The sequence below is a fragment of the Pyxicephalus adspersus genome, chromosome 12 (genome assembly GCF_032062135.1).
Source record: "Pyxicephalus adspersus chromosome 12, UCB_Pads_2.0, whole genome shotgun sequence".
Lineage (NCBI taxonomy): Eukaryota > Metazoa > Chordata > Amphibia > Anura > Pyxicephalidae > Pyxicephalus > Pyxicephalus adspersus.
The window spans coordinates 12,281,327-12,296,951 of NC_092869.1; the positions used below are offsets into that span (position 1 = coordinate 12,281,327).

The 15,625-nt window shown below is 38.3% G+C and overlaps 1 protein-coding gene across 1 annotated transcript; it reads left to right on the top strand.

The window, feature by feature from the left end:
- Window positions 1–1,653: 1,653 nt before the first annotated feature.
- LOC140342541 (E3 ubiquitin-protein ligase makorin-1-like) lies at window positions 1,654–5,203 on the top strand. Its single transcript, XM_072428748.1, has 7 exons — window positions 1,654–1,774; window positions 2,485–2,613; window positions 3,004–3,194; window positions 3,480–3,682; window positions 3,851–3,961; window positions 4,593–4,734; window positions 5,081–5,203. The coding sequence occupies exons 1-7, from the start codon at window positions 1,654–1,656 to the stop codon at window positions 5,201–5,203; spliced, it is 1,020 nt and encodes a 339-aa protein (XP_072284849.1).
- Window positions 5,204–15,625: the final 10,422 nt, after the last annotated feature.

Consider the following 15,625-nt stretch of genomic DNA (forward strand, 5'->3'; position numbering starts at 1 on the left):
GTGTGTACAGTTGACAATGACTGTTTTATTAATATGACACTTACACACACACATATACATGTATATATATAGTATTATATTTGCCGTTAATCGATCATTTTCTTTACATATAAAGATATTAAAAAATAGCCATTACACCTGAGCATTTGCCATGATTTTTTTATATACTGTTTTTTAGAGTTAAACGTTAAAGTTCTGCTATAAGTGCAGCAGGTATGAAAAAATCATGACTTTTCTTTGTGTGTGTATGATTTCGCTGGATTTCTGGAGTCCTGCTTTAAATCAACTGAATTTAATACAAAGAATATTGTTTAAAATTGTTGAAACATGAAAAGAATGGCATTGTTGTAAGATCTTACTAATTGCGTGTAGAGAGTTTAAAAAACTTTGGGATTCATGTATTCATTTTTTTGGAATGTTTGGTAAGATTTCACATAATTGGATAATAAAGTAAACATAGTTCAGCATTGTATGCTAAATAGATCCTTGCCTGAAATGTATAATGATGGTGTTGCCTTTGCCATCAGTATCTTGCTTTGCACTACAAAAAACGCATCCTGCCTGTTTTTTTCACAATTAGGTGCATTTGCAAATCATAAAGTGTTTGGAATACCAAATGCAACACCTAATAATGTATTTGGAAGCACAATACATGTCTGGCTGGGATCTATTTAGCATACAATGCAGGACCATGCTTACTTTAAGATCCAATTGTGTGAAATCTTACTAAACATTCAAAAAATTAAAAAATTAATCCCAACGTGTTTTAAACTGTCTACACACATTTACTAAATTTACTTGATCTTACAAAAAAAATATTTATATTTATATAATCAAGAAAGTTGCCAAAGAATTTGTATTTATGTCCATATAGTCCTGAGATTGATGCAGTTCTACCATACAGCATAGCAAAAACATCATGGCAAATGCTTTGGTGTAAATGTTATTTTTTGATATATTTATATTTAACTTTTACTACCAACAATACCCTACCAAGTGTGTTATAGGACAAATCTATATGTATGTGTAAATGTTTGTTGCTTTTAATGTATGTATGTTTATATGGGTCAGATAAATAAAATGTCATTACAAATTTTAAATAAAGCATAATTTTTATAGATATATGGTACAGGTATAAAAAAACCCTTCTGCTTGATGCTAACAATATAATTACTATAATATTGTGGAGTGCATATCATGATTATTACTACTCTCATTCTCAGGCACCTCTTACATTATTGATTGTAATAGAAAAACAATTTATTTTGCATTATATAAAAGGGATAAGCACATCAACGTGATAATAAATCTGGTTTAAGGAACACTTCCAGCTCTTGTCTTTCTCATAAACAAAGTACAAAAACATACAGTTAGATTAATCAAAAATTGTCCATAGACTGTAGTAATGACATATGACCATGGTAGGGACATTAGATTGTGAGCCCCTTTGAGGGTCAGTTATTGATTTGACTATGGAATTTTTTACAGTGCTGCATAATATGTTGGTGTTATAAAATTACAGTGTAATAATATTAATATTGTGATTAGTGAATGAGGGACCACCTTACCTCCTCACCCCCCATGGTCAGGCGGGTGGTCACGCCCACTACCAGAAATAGGTTTCAGTGTATTGTTCTGGGGGGATAAATAGGGATGGCTGAGGCACTGGCAGTACCAGTAGCTCTGACACCAGTTGTGGTAGGAAGGAGCCCACTCATCCCGTTCCTGGAAATCTCCCTTTGGTGGCTGGACAAGAGAAGTTACTTGCAGGTAGGTGAGAGGACTAAGCAATGGACTTTTTAACAACATTGGAGCTTAGGGTTCATGGGGTCTCCTTTGTGCTGGGTCTTGGTGGTGTTCATGGGGTGTTCAGGAGGTGAACACTTCTAGCAGTGTACCCAGCTTCTTACGCAGAACCCATAAAATACACCTAGATACTTACTCTATGCCCAGTAGGGCACCTGGCTGCACATTTGTACTGGGGACGGGGTCTTCTGAGTTTGAGGTGAGTGGGATAAAATTCCCCAACCCCTCCAAGGTACTTTTATTGCCTTCACCTAAGGCAGCTGCCTCTATTGCCTACCCCTTGACACTGGTGTGTTAGCCCATGTTTGGACCTTAAAGAGACTTTTACTGCAATCCTTTAGTCCACAAAAAGCACACTGTATCCTACTTTTTTCATTGTAGCTTAGTTGCCTGCTTAACTCCTTAAAGGGTTGTTCATTTTGGCCCATAGATGGGTGCCATCTCTGACCCCCAGACAAAAACCTAGGTGCACTTCTTTCTATGTGTTTATAAGTGCAGAACTGCATGAAGTTTTGTATTTTATCTTCTTAGTTTGTCTTTTTTGTCCTATGTGATTTTACAAAGAGAATGATGAACTCTCTAAACATGGGCATGCTTGTACTCCCTGTACAATAGTAAAATTTTGTTTTTATTGTAATTGGCTTCATTTATTTAATACTTTGTGTTTTTTTTTTTCAGGTATTTCATTCACTGCGTCTACAAAGACGGAAACAACTGTCCCCATTCACACGATATTGCCGCTAGCCACTCCAAAATGGTTTGCAGATTTTATCTACATGGGTCCTGTGTTTATGGACGCTCCTGCAGGTGAGGAAGTAGCAGGATATAGTTCTCTGTTGATGATATTGTTTACTCATACAGGTTTTCCTGTAGTATTTCACTGAAAGCAGAACATATTTTAAATTTGTACACTAATGTGATGGTTTTTAGTTTTTGAATGCACATTGCTAATTTCTTTTTTTTCTTCTCCCCAAGATATGGACACCCAGAACTAAAGAGACAAGCACAAGACTTGGACAATGCCAAGGAGTTTATGCCGGGTCAAGGACACAAAAGACATGGTAAAAATTTGAACACTTTCTTTTGTCATGCATCATAGAAAATGTTTAATAATCTCTGTGCTAGCATAAAAACTTAAGTTCATACAGCACTTTTGCCCCTCAAAGTTCTTGTGTAATTTAGTTTTTTTCTTTTCAGCACCATCTGGCCAAGACATTCAGGAAGCAGAGCTGTTAGCTAACCTGAAGAAGCAGATTTGTCCCTATGCTTCAGTGGAGCAATGCCGTTACGGAGTGAAGTGCGGTTATTCACATGGGGACCTATGTGATATATGCGGGCTACGGATCCTTCATCCCACTGACATGGCTCAGAGGACAGAACACATTAAGGTACAGAGAAAACTTATTTAAATTACCTTCTAACTTACCTACATGTTTTTCCAGTGAGAAATCTTCTCAGCTGGTAGAGGATAAAGATAAGTGATTCAGGTTTTTTTTTTACCCTCCCAAAAATCAGTTTTATTCCCAGATTGTATTGAAACCAAAGGGAGATGAATACTTTTCCAAAGCACTGTTAAAGCCGCATTAGAAATAACTTATGCATAAACTCAAAATATGTATATAGTGGAAATGCTGTGTAGTTTTCTTATTAAGTGTATTCTTTTTCTAATCTAGCTTTGCATTGAGACGCATGAAAAAGACATGGCAATCCAGCGCAGTAAGGACGTTGTGTGCGGCATCTGCATGGAGGTGGTTTATGAGAAACCAAACATCACCGAAAGGCGTTTTGGAATAATGCCCAACTGTAAACACTCCTATTGTCTGACATGTATACGAAAATGGAGGGGTACTAAACAGCATGGGAACAGACTAATTAAGTAAGTTATCTGGTTGTATGTATACAGTGTGTGTGAATAAAAATAATAATGAGAAATATATTCTGCTAACACATGAGACAGAACATGTACAAATAATGGCGGCGCTAATTGGACTGTGTGGATTGCTATCTTCATAAACGCTTATATTGTGCATTTTTGTGTGTGCAGATCATGTCCAGAATGCCACATCAAATCAAACTTAGTGATTCCAAGCAAGTACTGGGTTGTGGAAAAGTATGAGAAAGAAGAGCTGATCCGGAAGTACAAGGAGGTCATGAGGTAAGACCTATGTTCTACATCCACTGGGGGAGAGATCTAGAACACTTGATCTGAGTGCATCTGAACTTGTATTTTATTATTACATGATTCTAGGTCACAGCAAGAGGAGTGTCAGTATCTATAGATTTAAAAATGACTGCCAATGCACAAGTTTTTGGTATATATCCAATAAAGGCCCAGTTATTCCATAGCTTCTTAAAGGATTCTCTTTGTATCTTTATTGGGGTTTTAAAAATGGCCTGACTACATCATATATTATGTCTAGACCAAACAAAATTAGTACAGGTCAACAATATATACACTAGGTTTAGTTTAAAGCACTGAAAATGTCGTTGTATTCAAATCTCAAAGTGTTTTCAGTCCTGCTCGGTTCTTTACTGCTGCACTGCAGAATTTCTCTTTTTAACATAAGTGACATGAGAGGAGGACTGGGCCCCTATATCTCCTATTGCCTCAAAATTATTAAATCTGTTTAGACATATGTGTTCAATGTGAGTGAAAAAATGCATACAATAGATACAATTTCTTAGTTAATGTTACAAAATATTAAAGGAAATGATCCCAGGAGTGTGGTGTAAACTACTCATTCTGTTCAGTAAAAGTAAAGAAAGGTTTTTTTGTTTATTTCCAGAAACAAATCCTGCCAGTATTTTAACAAAGGCAGCGGTAAATGTCCATTTGGAGACAACTGTTTTTACAAACACGAGTCCCCCGATGTCCCTCTAGAAGAACCACAGCCACAACAAAGAGAGGATACGTTAAGCTGGTGCCCGGTAAGTTTCTCCCCTTGGAATATCTTGTGAATGTCTTCATTATAAACATAGTGGCAATGTTGTCCATAGGACATGGAAATGTAAGGATGGGTTCTATGTACACAGAAATGTTCCCATAGATGGGATGTGACTGTACTTAAGTTCTGTTCTCAATGTTGCTGTAACAATGTAGCTATTGGTAGAAGTGTAACAAATTCTATTCAGTAAGCAATGGCAAATATTAGTGTGTTTTGTTTTATGCACCTTTTATATATATTAAAGTTTTAGTTTACCTTGGACCTCAATGATCTCTGGCCCTGAAGGGATTAGAAACCTTTACTGATCCTGTCTCTTTACCTTTTTCTAGGCCCATCTTAGGAACGTGATGTGGGAAATTGAGGAACATCAAAGAAAAAACAGCAATCTCTTAAGCGAGGCGGATCTTATTAACTTCATGATAAGCGAAATGTTTATTGGAAAATACTTATGACGACGAAGAAAAGACTCGTAGGATGAGTGACAAGTGGACTAATTTCATTGAGATCTGGACTATTTATATGACCTGGACCTATAGCACTAGTCAGAGGAGTTTGGACTGTCTCGGCCGTGTCAGACAGTAGCCATATCCTGTGGTGTTGTGGCAGTGCCTGTGTTTCTCCTAGGCAAGCCTAAAATTCCAGGTGCTGTTGTACTCATTTTTATTCAGACGTTTGCCTTTCCCCTTCCCCAGAGTGTTTGTTTCCCTGTTTAAAAAACAAAAAACAAAACGATTAAAAAAAACTAAACAAGTTTAAAACAGAGAATGTGGATTTTCATTGGCAATAGTTTTTCTTAATCAACTTCCTACATTTGTATAGCACAGATGTAACACAGAGCCACATCCATCCTTGCTGCCCGCTATGGCAATCAGTGCAATAATTCTAAAGCTAAGGGGGTTTAAACATGATAATGGCTGCAATTTTTAGTGGGACTGTCCTCACTGTGTCTAGAATCAGACATGCTGTGACCGCAGACAGCTGGTAGGAGATGAGTGTTGGATGGTTGTAGGTGACCATGGTCATGGTATGTGGGCAGAAAGGACAGAACAAACCTTCTTCCAGAGTAACTTATTACTAGACTAAGGTCTCACAATACCTATCCTGTTCCCCAAAGGTCACTTCCAAGCTATCTCTACCAGGGGGTTTCATGTAGAAAGCTGTTAGGTTTAGGCTGATTGTGGCTACAAATTCTTTGGCAACTTTCTTGATTATATTGATGTTAATATTTATATATATATATATTGTTACAAGATCTTAGTAAATGTGTGTAGACAGTTTAAAACACTTTTGGCAATCAGTGCAATAATTCTAAAGCTAAAGGGGTTTAAACATGATAATGGCTGCAATTTATAGCGGGACTGTCCTCACTGTGTCTATAATCAGACATGCTGTGACCTCAGACAGCTGGTAGGAGATGAGTGTTGGATGGTTGTAGGTGACCATGGTCATGTTATGTGGGCAGAAAGGACAGAACAAACCTTCATCCAGAGTAGCATATAACCAGACTAAGGTCTCAGAATAACTATCCTGTTCCCCAAAGGTCACTTCCAAGCTATCTCTACCATGGGGTTTCACGTGCAATGCTGTTAAGTTTAGGCTGGATTAGTCTGGATTTCTGGAGTCCTGCTTTAAACCAACTGAATTTATTACAAAGAATATTGATTAAAATTGTTGAATCATAAAAAGAATGGCATTATTGCAAGATCTTAGTAAATGTGTGTATACAGTTTAAAACACTTTGGGATTCATGTATTAATTTTTTGAATGTTAACTTTATTGAGTTTTCAGAAAAAATAAACATGCATAACAAACATTTAAACATAAAAAACATACATCTTATTTACCCATAACGGTGTTGACTTCCCATGAACATGAAATATAAAACCTAGATACTGCATATACTCTGATAAGCTTAGTAATAAACTGTTATAGCCCTTATGGATCAGAGTAGGATAAATCAACACAAATCAACACAAGTATACAGAAAATAACATAAATCCTCATAGAAGCAAAGGACGCAAGGAATAATCCAATAGTCTTAAACCGTCGATTGTGATAAACATATATATATAAAACATCTAACAAAAAACGACTATAAAAAACAATACAGCCCGGGGGTGGAGGGAAGAAAAAAAGAAAAAATATACACTAAACAGAGTTAGAGGAGTTAGGAAAATACCCTCAATGCCAGGGCAACATCCTGACTAGCATTCAAGAACACTAAGATAAATACATTTGGAGTCGGGGAGATTCTTTAAACCAATCCCATGTGGACCAAACTAAAAAATAATGAAATAATAGACAACAATGTAATCTTAAAATAAAAAAATAAAATATAAAATTAAAAGTGTACTTTTATTTTTATTTCATGTTGTGTGGTGTTTTTGTACTGTAAAAACCATTTAAAAGCAGATTACATTGTAATCTGCTTTTAAATTTCCCTCCCGGACACAACCCCCAATACATCATCACTCACATCACCCTGAAGATGACTCGTAATCTGCTTTTAAATTTCCTGCCCGGCCACGCCCCCCGACGGACTGGCGTCCCTGCTTCACAGCAGGACCATCCGATCGCCGCTGGAGCGCGGGGCAAAGGTAAAGGGGGCTCTTAAAGTTACCCCGAGTGTGACTCGGGATTACCGCTTTGGAGGTTAATAGTATTGTCCCTGGCCTCCCTTTCATAGATAAACCCAGTTTGATCCATATGAATCAATGAGGGCAAGTGTGGAGATAACCTATTGGCAATCAGTTTAGAAAACATTTTTGCATCTAGTTAATTCAATGATATAATTAGAGCAATCTATAATCTATAATTAGAGCAAACCGTGTGGTCTTTGCCAGGCTTGGGAAGAACCGTAATATGCGCTTCTAAACTCTGTGAAGGAAGTGGCATATCAACGAAAATGGAGGAAAATACCTTAGTCATAAAAGGGGCAAGATTAAGGGCATGGAGTTTATAGAACCGTGGAGTAAAGCCATCAGGGCCAGGGCTTTTCCCGGGCGGTGTGGCATGTAAAGCAGCAGAGACCTCCTCCTCAGTAAACGGGGACTCCAATTGCGATATCACCTCAGAGTCTAATGTTGGAAGGGCTGTTTTAGTTATATAATCTTGCAGGGAGGAGGTTGCATGACCAGGGCAGGTTTGATAGAGATCAGCATAGTATTTATGAAAAGTTTGCAGAATCTCCGTAGGAATAGATGTCAAGCTGCCATTAGTGGTCCGGATGGATGGAATATAAGTAGTGGATGTGCGTGGGTGCAAACCCCGTGCTAACAATCTGCCACATTTATCCCCATATTGGTATATTAATTTACGAAAACGATCCCGGTGGCGTTGGTGTGCCAGATCATACAGCTTCAAAAGGTGAGTTCTAGCAGCTGTCAGTTCTAAAAATACAGCTGGGTCCATGTTTTGTTTATGTAGGCTTTCCAAGGAGCTAATTTTTTCACATGTGAGTGTAATATCCTGCGAACTGATCTTTTTAAGCCTGGTTCCTTGTTGTATTAGCAGCCCTCGAACAACCGCCTTCATAGCTTCCCATTGCAGAGGTAGGGGAGTGGGGTCCGAAGCAGGGTCCCCTTTAAAATTGGTAATTGCTTCTAGAATGGCTTTTGCACAAATAGAGTCCTTGAACAGAGAGTCATTACACCTCCAGGTCCATTCTCTAGGGCCCATTTGAGGAATCAGGAGTGAGAGGGATACTAAGGAATGATCAGACCAGGGACAAGATTATATAGAAGTGACAGGACACCAATCGAGTACAGAGTGGCTCAACAAGATATAATCTATGCGGGAGTACATATTGTGTGGGTTGGAGTAAAAGGTATAGTCTTTGGTGGTGGGATGCAGAATGCGCCACATGTCCACTAATCTAAGATCCTGCAGTTTAGAACGAAGGGAGTTTATTTGGAGTAGGAGATCGGGGTTTTCCCCGACGAGGTATCAATCCGGGGGTCCAGTACACAATTTAGGTCATGGATCCCTCGGCGAACCCCTTCAGAGTCGCCGGGTACTGAGTAAGGGCCGCAGTGGGTTGATGATTGGGTGCATAAAAAGAGGCCAATGTAAATTTCTTATCCCAAAGAGAAATTTTGAGAATCAGATATCTGCCCTGCGGATCGGAACGGGAGTCTAGTATCTGAACAGGTAGCGTTTTATGGAAAGCTATAGAAACTCCCTTAGTTCTAGACTCAGGATTGGAGCTATGGCGCCAAATGGTATAATAACGATTGCGGAGAGAGGGAATTCTAGTAGATTGAAAGTGGGTCTCCTGCAGAAGTAAAATATTCACTCTCGTTTTGTGTTGAGCATATAGCAAGTGAGAGCGCTTGTTAGGGCTATTTAGATCCTTCACATTAAAGGTGCAGATTCTCAAAGTTTGCGTTTTATTGTGTATTGAGGACATTAGGGGGAGTGAGCCACAGAAGGGGCACAGGCGAGGCGGGCTAAACCTCAACCGTGGGGTGAAAAAAAAGTGGAATCCCAAAGATCCTTAATCACCGCCTGGTAAGGCAGTAGGCCTGTGTGGGGAAAGTGTCTGTGCGCAGCAGGGGGAGGTAGACAGACAAGCAAGGATCAGCAGGATCTACAACATTAAACAATATCTAGATATCACTCAACATTACTACCAGTGTATGGAAAGTCCCACCATGGATGAGAAACGTCTTACACAGGAACATAAAGTCTCCTCTCAAAGGTGGGCCGATCTCTCGGCCAAACACGGCAGGTGGTAGTACAAGTTGAAGTCAGAGGTAGTCTGATGGCGCTTGGTAGCCTAATAAGCGTGAAAAAATAAGATGGTAGATAGAGATTCCAATAACATTGCTTGAAGTGGCCTGAGAGCCAAAAAACAGTTGTCGATGCCGATTCAACTGGCTAGGTTGTTGAAGGAGGAGGGGGAGAAAAATGACCTGTGGAAGCGCTTGGAGATCTATCAGGCGGATGTCGTGGAGGAGCTTGCGATGCCGCTGGTTTGCTGGTGAGGAATGAGGTCGCTGTGGGCCATTCAGGTAATATGATGTCAGGAAGGTGTAGATCCCGCACAATGTGAGGCAGGTCGGATGGCTCACGGAGAACAAGGGTTCTATCTCCCGATCTGATAAAAAGATGGAATGGATATCCCCATCTATATGGGATGTTCCTTTCACGGAGAGCTGTTAGAAGTGGTTTAAGAGCCCTACGAAGGTCCAGTGTATGTTTAGAGAGGTCAGGCAGCAGTTGTATCTGTGCCCCAGCATAATCAATAGTTGTAGATTCTCTGGCTTTTTTCATGATATCTTTCCTGGTTTTGAAGAAGTGGATCCGACATATAACATCTCTAGGGCATTGCGGATTTGTGCTGCGTGGGCCCAGGGTTCTATGTTTCCGATCTATCTCTATATCAACATCGGATGGAACAGCAAGAAGTTTTGAAAAAATAGAATAGGCCGCTGTGTACAATTCTGAATTCGGTAAAGTTTCAGGTAAACCCCGTATACGTATGTTATTCCGCCTGTTGCGGTTTTCAGCATCATCATGCAATAGATACAACATATTAATTTGCGCCTCGTGGCGTTCCAATATATCCGCGTGGGATACTACTTGTGAAGAAAGATCAGCACATTGTGTTTGTAGAGCTGTGGTGGCACTGGTAACTTGTTGGATCGACTGATGCACAGCGTGAAATTCTACCTTGCAGCTCGCTTCCAAGCGCCCTATACTATTCTCTAGATCCTGCCTGGTAGGTAAGGCTCTGAGGCGGGTTGCGAAGCCGGTGCCTGCCCGTCGCATGCGGCTGTAAATCGAGCCTCCGGCTTTGGGGCCTTATCGCGATCACCGCATCCTGCCACGGAAAAGAATCCGGGGATGCCTCCACAGGTGGAATCGCCCCCTCCGGAGCGTCCCTTCTGTGCCCCCTTCACTTTAGGACCAATGAACGGGAATAAGAAGGCGCCGTAGCGCTGACACAATGTGAAATCCCCCAGGCGGGACGCAGAGCTCTGAAGGAGTGCGTCCTACTCCGCTGCCATCAGGCCACGCCCCCCCCCCAGTTTTTTTGAATGTTTAGTAAGATTTCACACAATTGGATATTGTTGTAAACTTCTTGTATGCTACAGCATCCAAGCCAGACATGTTTAGTGCTTCCAAACAAATTGCTTATGCACAATTATAGGTGTTGCATTTGGTATGCCAAACATTTTATATATTGCAAATGCACCTAATTGTGAAAAAAACTGACAGGATGCACTTTTTTTGTAAAGCAAGGTACTGATGACAAAGGCAACACCCTCATTGTACCTTTTGTCTGGAATCCCTTCTAAAATATACCTGCATAGACAATACATAGACAGACTGAACTTAATCTGACAATGTGTATGGGTGCTCAGTGGGAAAAAGGGAACCATATACTGAAGGTTAGTGGGAGGAGGACCCCATTACACTGGTGATTAGTGGGATATGGGCACCCTTAGGCTACATAGACATCTGCATAATTTGTCAACAGAAAACTAACAATTAACGACAGATCAATGATTATTCACAATTATTTTGATAGTTTTTTTTTAGGTGCCATAGAATCTGTATATATGTCCATTTAGTCCTGAGATTGATGCAGCTCTACCACACAGCGTAGACCTGGCAAGATTGAAGAACTGTTTTTTTTTTTCTACTGGAGTTAAAGCAACATTCACCAAAAAGAAAGAACTGTGAAAAGCCCTTGATCCATTCACAAACCGAGCCAAGTAAAGCTACGTACACACGTGCAATATTTGTCATTAGATATCGAACGACTAAGGACATATCAACGATTATGCTCGATTATTTTGAATGATCGTATTGTGTACAATTCTGTACATGCTGTAACTATACGATCGTTCAAATATAATCCACTAATAATGTACACACACCAGATACGATCGTTTGAACGATGCAGGAAATGACATGTAAAGAAGAGAGTGTACTTCAGAACCATCCATGCTCACTGAACGACCACACACACAATAGATTGTGAACAATCGCCACCCAATCAGATCCGCCAGGATGGTCGTTCGTTTCCAGCGACAATCCTCATTCATCTGCGTTATTGTGCGCTTTTTTCGTTAATAATTATCGGACGAATGGTCGTTAGTCGTTCGTTTTCAGCGATAATTATTACACGTGTGTATGCAGCTTAAGTCTGGTGCTGTCCTCTCCTCCTCTTGTGTCACTGTCTGTATCTGTCTGTCATTTGCAACCCCTAATTTATGTCCAGTGCTGTAAGCACTATAGAAAAAGTGTTTATTATTAATGATACTACTACTAATAATAATAAAAATCTTAGCATCCCATATAAAGTGGACATTCTCCTACTTACTACGAATGTAAGGCTATCCACACACATCAGATAATTGTCATTGGAAACGAATAATTAACTACTGATTGTCCGATAATCGTTACCAAAAAAAGTGCACAACGACGCCAATGAACAAGGAATGACGTTGGAAATGAATGACCATCCTGGTGGATTTGTTCGGGCAACAATCACTCGCTATCTATAGTGTGTACGGTCGTAAAGTGATTGGTGATGTTTCTGTGCATACGCAACGAATGTTCAAAGCAACACATAACTAAACAATAACTGTGTTATTTATATAACACTCACACACATATATGTATATGTAGTTCAAAATAATATGAACTATATTTATTGATCTTGTGTTATTCGTTCGTTTTCTTTACATATAAAGATATCAAAAAATAACCTTTACATCAGAGCATTTGCCATGATGTTTTAATTATATACTGTTTTTTTTTACTTTTCTTTACATTTTTCTGTAGAGTTAAACAATAAAGTTCTGCTATACCTGCAGCAGGTATGAAAAATCAGGACTTTTCTTTTGCAAGGTCTATGCTGTATGATAGAACTGCATCAATCTCAGAACTCAATGGACATAAGCACAAATTATTTGGCAACTTTCTTGATTATATTGATACATATATATATATATATATATATATATATGCGTGGGTGTGTGTGATTTCTCTTTGCCTGGAGTTTTGCTTTGACTCATCTGAATTTACTAAAAGGAATGTTGTTAAATTTGTTATAACTTAAAAATATGGCATTGTTGTAAGATGTTATGAAATGTGTGTAGACAATTTAAAACAGTTTGGGATTAATTTATTCATTTTTTTTTTTTAATGTTTACTAAAATTTCACACAATTGGATATTGAAGTAAACATGGTTCTGCATTGTATGCTAAATAGATGCATGCCAGACATGTATAGTGCTTCCAAATACATTGCTTTTGCACAATAATAGGTGTTGCATTTGGTATTCCAAACATTGTATGGATCGCAAATGCACCTAATTGTGAACAAAAACAGACAGGATGCTTTTTTTTGCAGTGCAAAGCAAGGTACTGATGACAAAGGCAACACCCTCATTGTACCTTTTGTCGGAATCCCTTCTAAAATATAACTGTATAGACAATACATAGACAAACTGAACTTAATCTGACAATCTACATGGGTGCTTAGTGGGAAAAAGGCAACCATATACTGAAGGTCAGTGGGAGGAGGACCCCATTACACTGGTGATTAGTGGGATATGGGCACCCTTAGGGTATATACACATCTGCAATAATAAACAAATGATTAACCACAGATCAATGATTATTCACAATAATTTTGAACGATCATATAGTGCACGAGTCTGTACATGCTGTAACGATACAAATGTTTAAGGATAATCCTCCAATAATGTACAGACATTGAAAGATAGACAGAGTATAGATAACAGATGCTGGAACGTAAATATAATGATCAGCTATAAAAATACACACAAACATTTATATATTATTTATATAAGTATGACACATAAAATAACTTTCCTATATTGTTTTCATGTGTGATTTCTCTTTGCCTGGAGTTCTACTTTAAAGGTGTGGCATTTGTTATTCCAATCACTTTATGGATTGCAAACTCACCTAGTTGTGAAAAAAACAGGATGCTTTTTTATAGTGCAAAACAAGGTACTGATGACAAGAGGCAACACCCTCAATGTTCCTTTTGTCAGGTATTCCTTCTAAAAAAATAACTGTATAAACAATACATAAAAGGAACTTACTCTGACAATCTTCATGGGTGCTAAGTGGGAAAAAGGCAACCATATACCGAATGTATGACCTATTATTGTGCAAATGTAATCTGTCTGCAATAAGCATGTCTGGCCCTGATCTATTCAGCATACAGTATAATACAGAACCATGTTTATTTCAATCTTCCAATTGTGTGCAATCTTACCAATCATTCAAAAATCAATACATGTGTCACAAAGTGTTTTAAAGTGTTTACAAACATTTACTAAGATCTTACAACAATCAATTTTTTAAAGTTCTACCTATGTGAAACCTTTTTTGTAGTACATTCAGTTGATTTACAGTAGAACTCTAGGCAAAGAGAAATCCCACATGAGAACAATATAGGAAAGTTCTTTTATGTGCTATAGAATGTGTATTTATGTCCATTCAGTCCTGAGATTCATGCATCTCTAGCACACAGCATAGACCTGGTAAGAGAGAAGACTCTTTTTCTGCTTGAATTAAAGGCAAACTTTCATAAAAAAAAGAACTGAGAAGCCCTTGATCCATCCACAAACCAAGCCCAGTAAATCTGGTACTGTCCTTTCCTCTTGTGTTACTGTCTGTATCTGTCTGTTATTTGCAGCCTCTAATTAATGTACAACGCTGCATAATATGTTGGCGCTATAAAAATCCTGTTTAATAATAATAATCATAATAATAATCTCAGCATCCCAGATAAAGTTGCCCTTCTCATACTGCCCATCTGTGTAAAGTGGCCCTTCTCCTTCTTACTACTAATGTAAGACTTTGTACACATGTCAGATAATTGTCGTTGGAAACAAATAATTAAAGACCGATCGTTTGATAATCGTTAACAAAAAGAAGTGCACAACGACAGGCCAACGATGCCAATGAACAAGGAATTTAGTTGGAAATAAACGACCATCCTGGTGGATCTGTTCGGGCAGCAATCACTCACTATCTATAGCGTGTACAGTTGACAATGACTGTTTTATTTATATGACACACACATATAAATGTATATATATATATATATATATATATATATATATATGTGTATGTATTTTTATATTTAGTCATTATCTTCACTTTCCAGTGCCTGTTCCCTATCCTCCATCTTTCAAATGATCGCATCTAGTGTCTACATTATTGGTGGGTTATGTTTGAACATTCATATCGCTCCAGCATGTACAGAATCGTGCACTATATGATCGTTCAAATTAATCATGAATAATCATTGATCTGCCGTTAATCGATTGTTTTCAACGTATAAAGATATCAAAAAACCATTACACCTGAGCATTTGCCATGATTTTTTTATATACTGTTTTTTTTTAGTTAAACGTTAAAGTTCTGCTATAAGTGCAGCAGGTATGAAGAATCAGGATTTTTCTTTGTGTGTGTGATTTCTCTGGATTTCTGCATAGCTGCTTTAAATCAATGGAATTTATTACAAATAATGTTGTTTAAAATTGTTGAAACCTAAAAAGAATGGCATTGTTGTAAGATCTTACTAAATGTGTGTAGACAGTTTAAAAATCTTTGGGATTCATTTTTTTTGAATGTTTGGTAAGATTTCACACAATTGGATATTAAAGTAAACACAGTTCAGCATTGTATGCTAAATAGATCCTTGCCTGACATGTATAGTAATGGCGTTGCCTTTGCCATCAGTATCTTGCTTTGCACTACAAAAAACGCATCCTGTCTGTTTTTTTTTTCACAATTAGGTGCATTTGCAAATCATAAAGTGTTTGGAATACCAAATGCAACACCTAATGTTTGTTTGTTGTTTGTGTTTGGAAGCA

What these genes read in the sequence shown, in the direction of transcription:
- LOC140342541 (XM_072428748.1), top strand. Translation starts at nt 1,654, where the DNA reads ATGGCTGAGGCACTGGCAGTACCAGTAGCTCTGACACCAGTTGTGGTA. An exon ending in GTTTATGGACGCTCCTGCAG is followed by an intron (nt 2,614 to 3,003) that starts GTGAGGAAGTAG and finishes TTTTCTTTTCAG; the next exon opens with CACCATCTGGCCAAGACATT. An exon ending in ATACGTTAAGCTGGTGCCCG is followed by an intron (nt 4,735 to 5,080) that starts GTAAGTTTCTCC and finishes ACCTTTTTCTAG; the next exon opens with GCCCATCTTAGGAACGTGAT.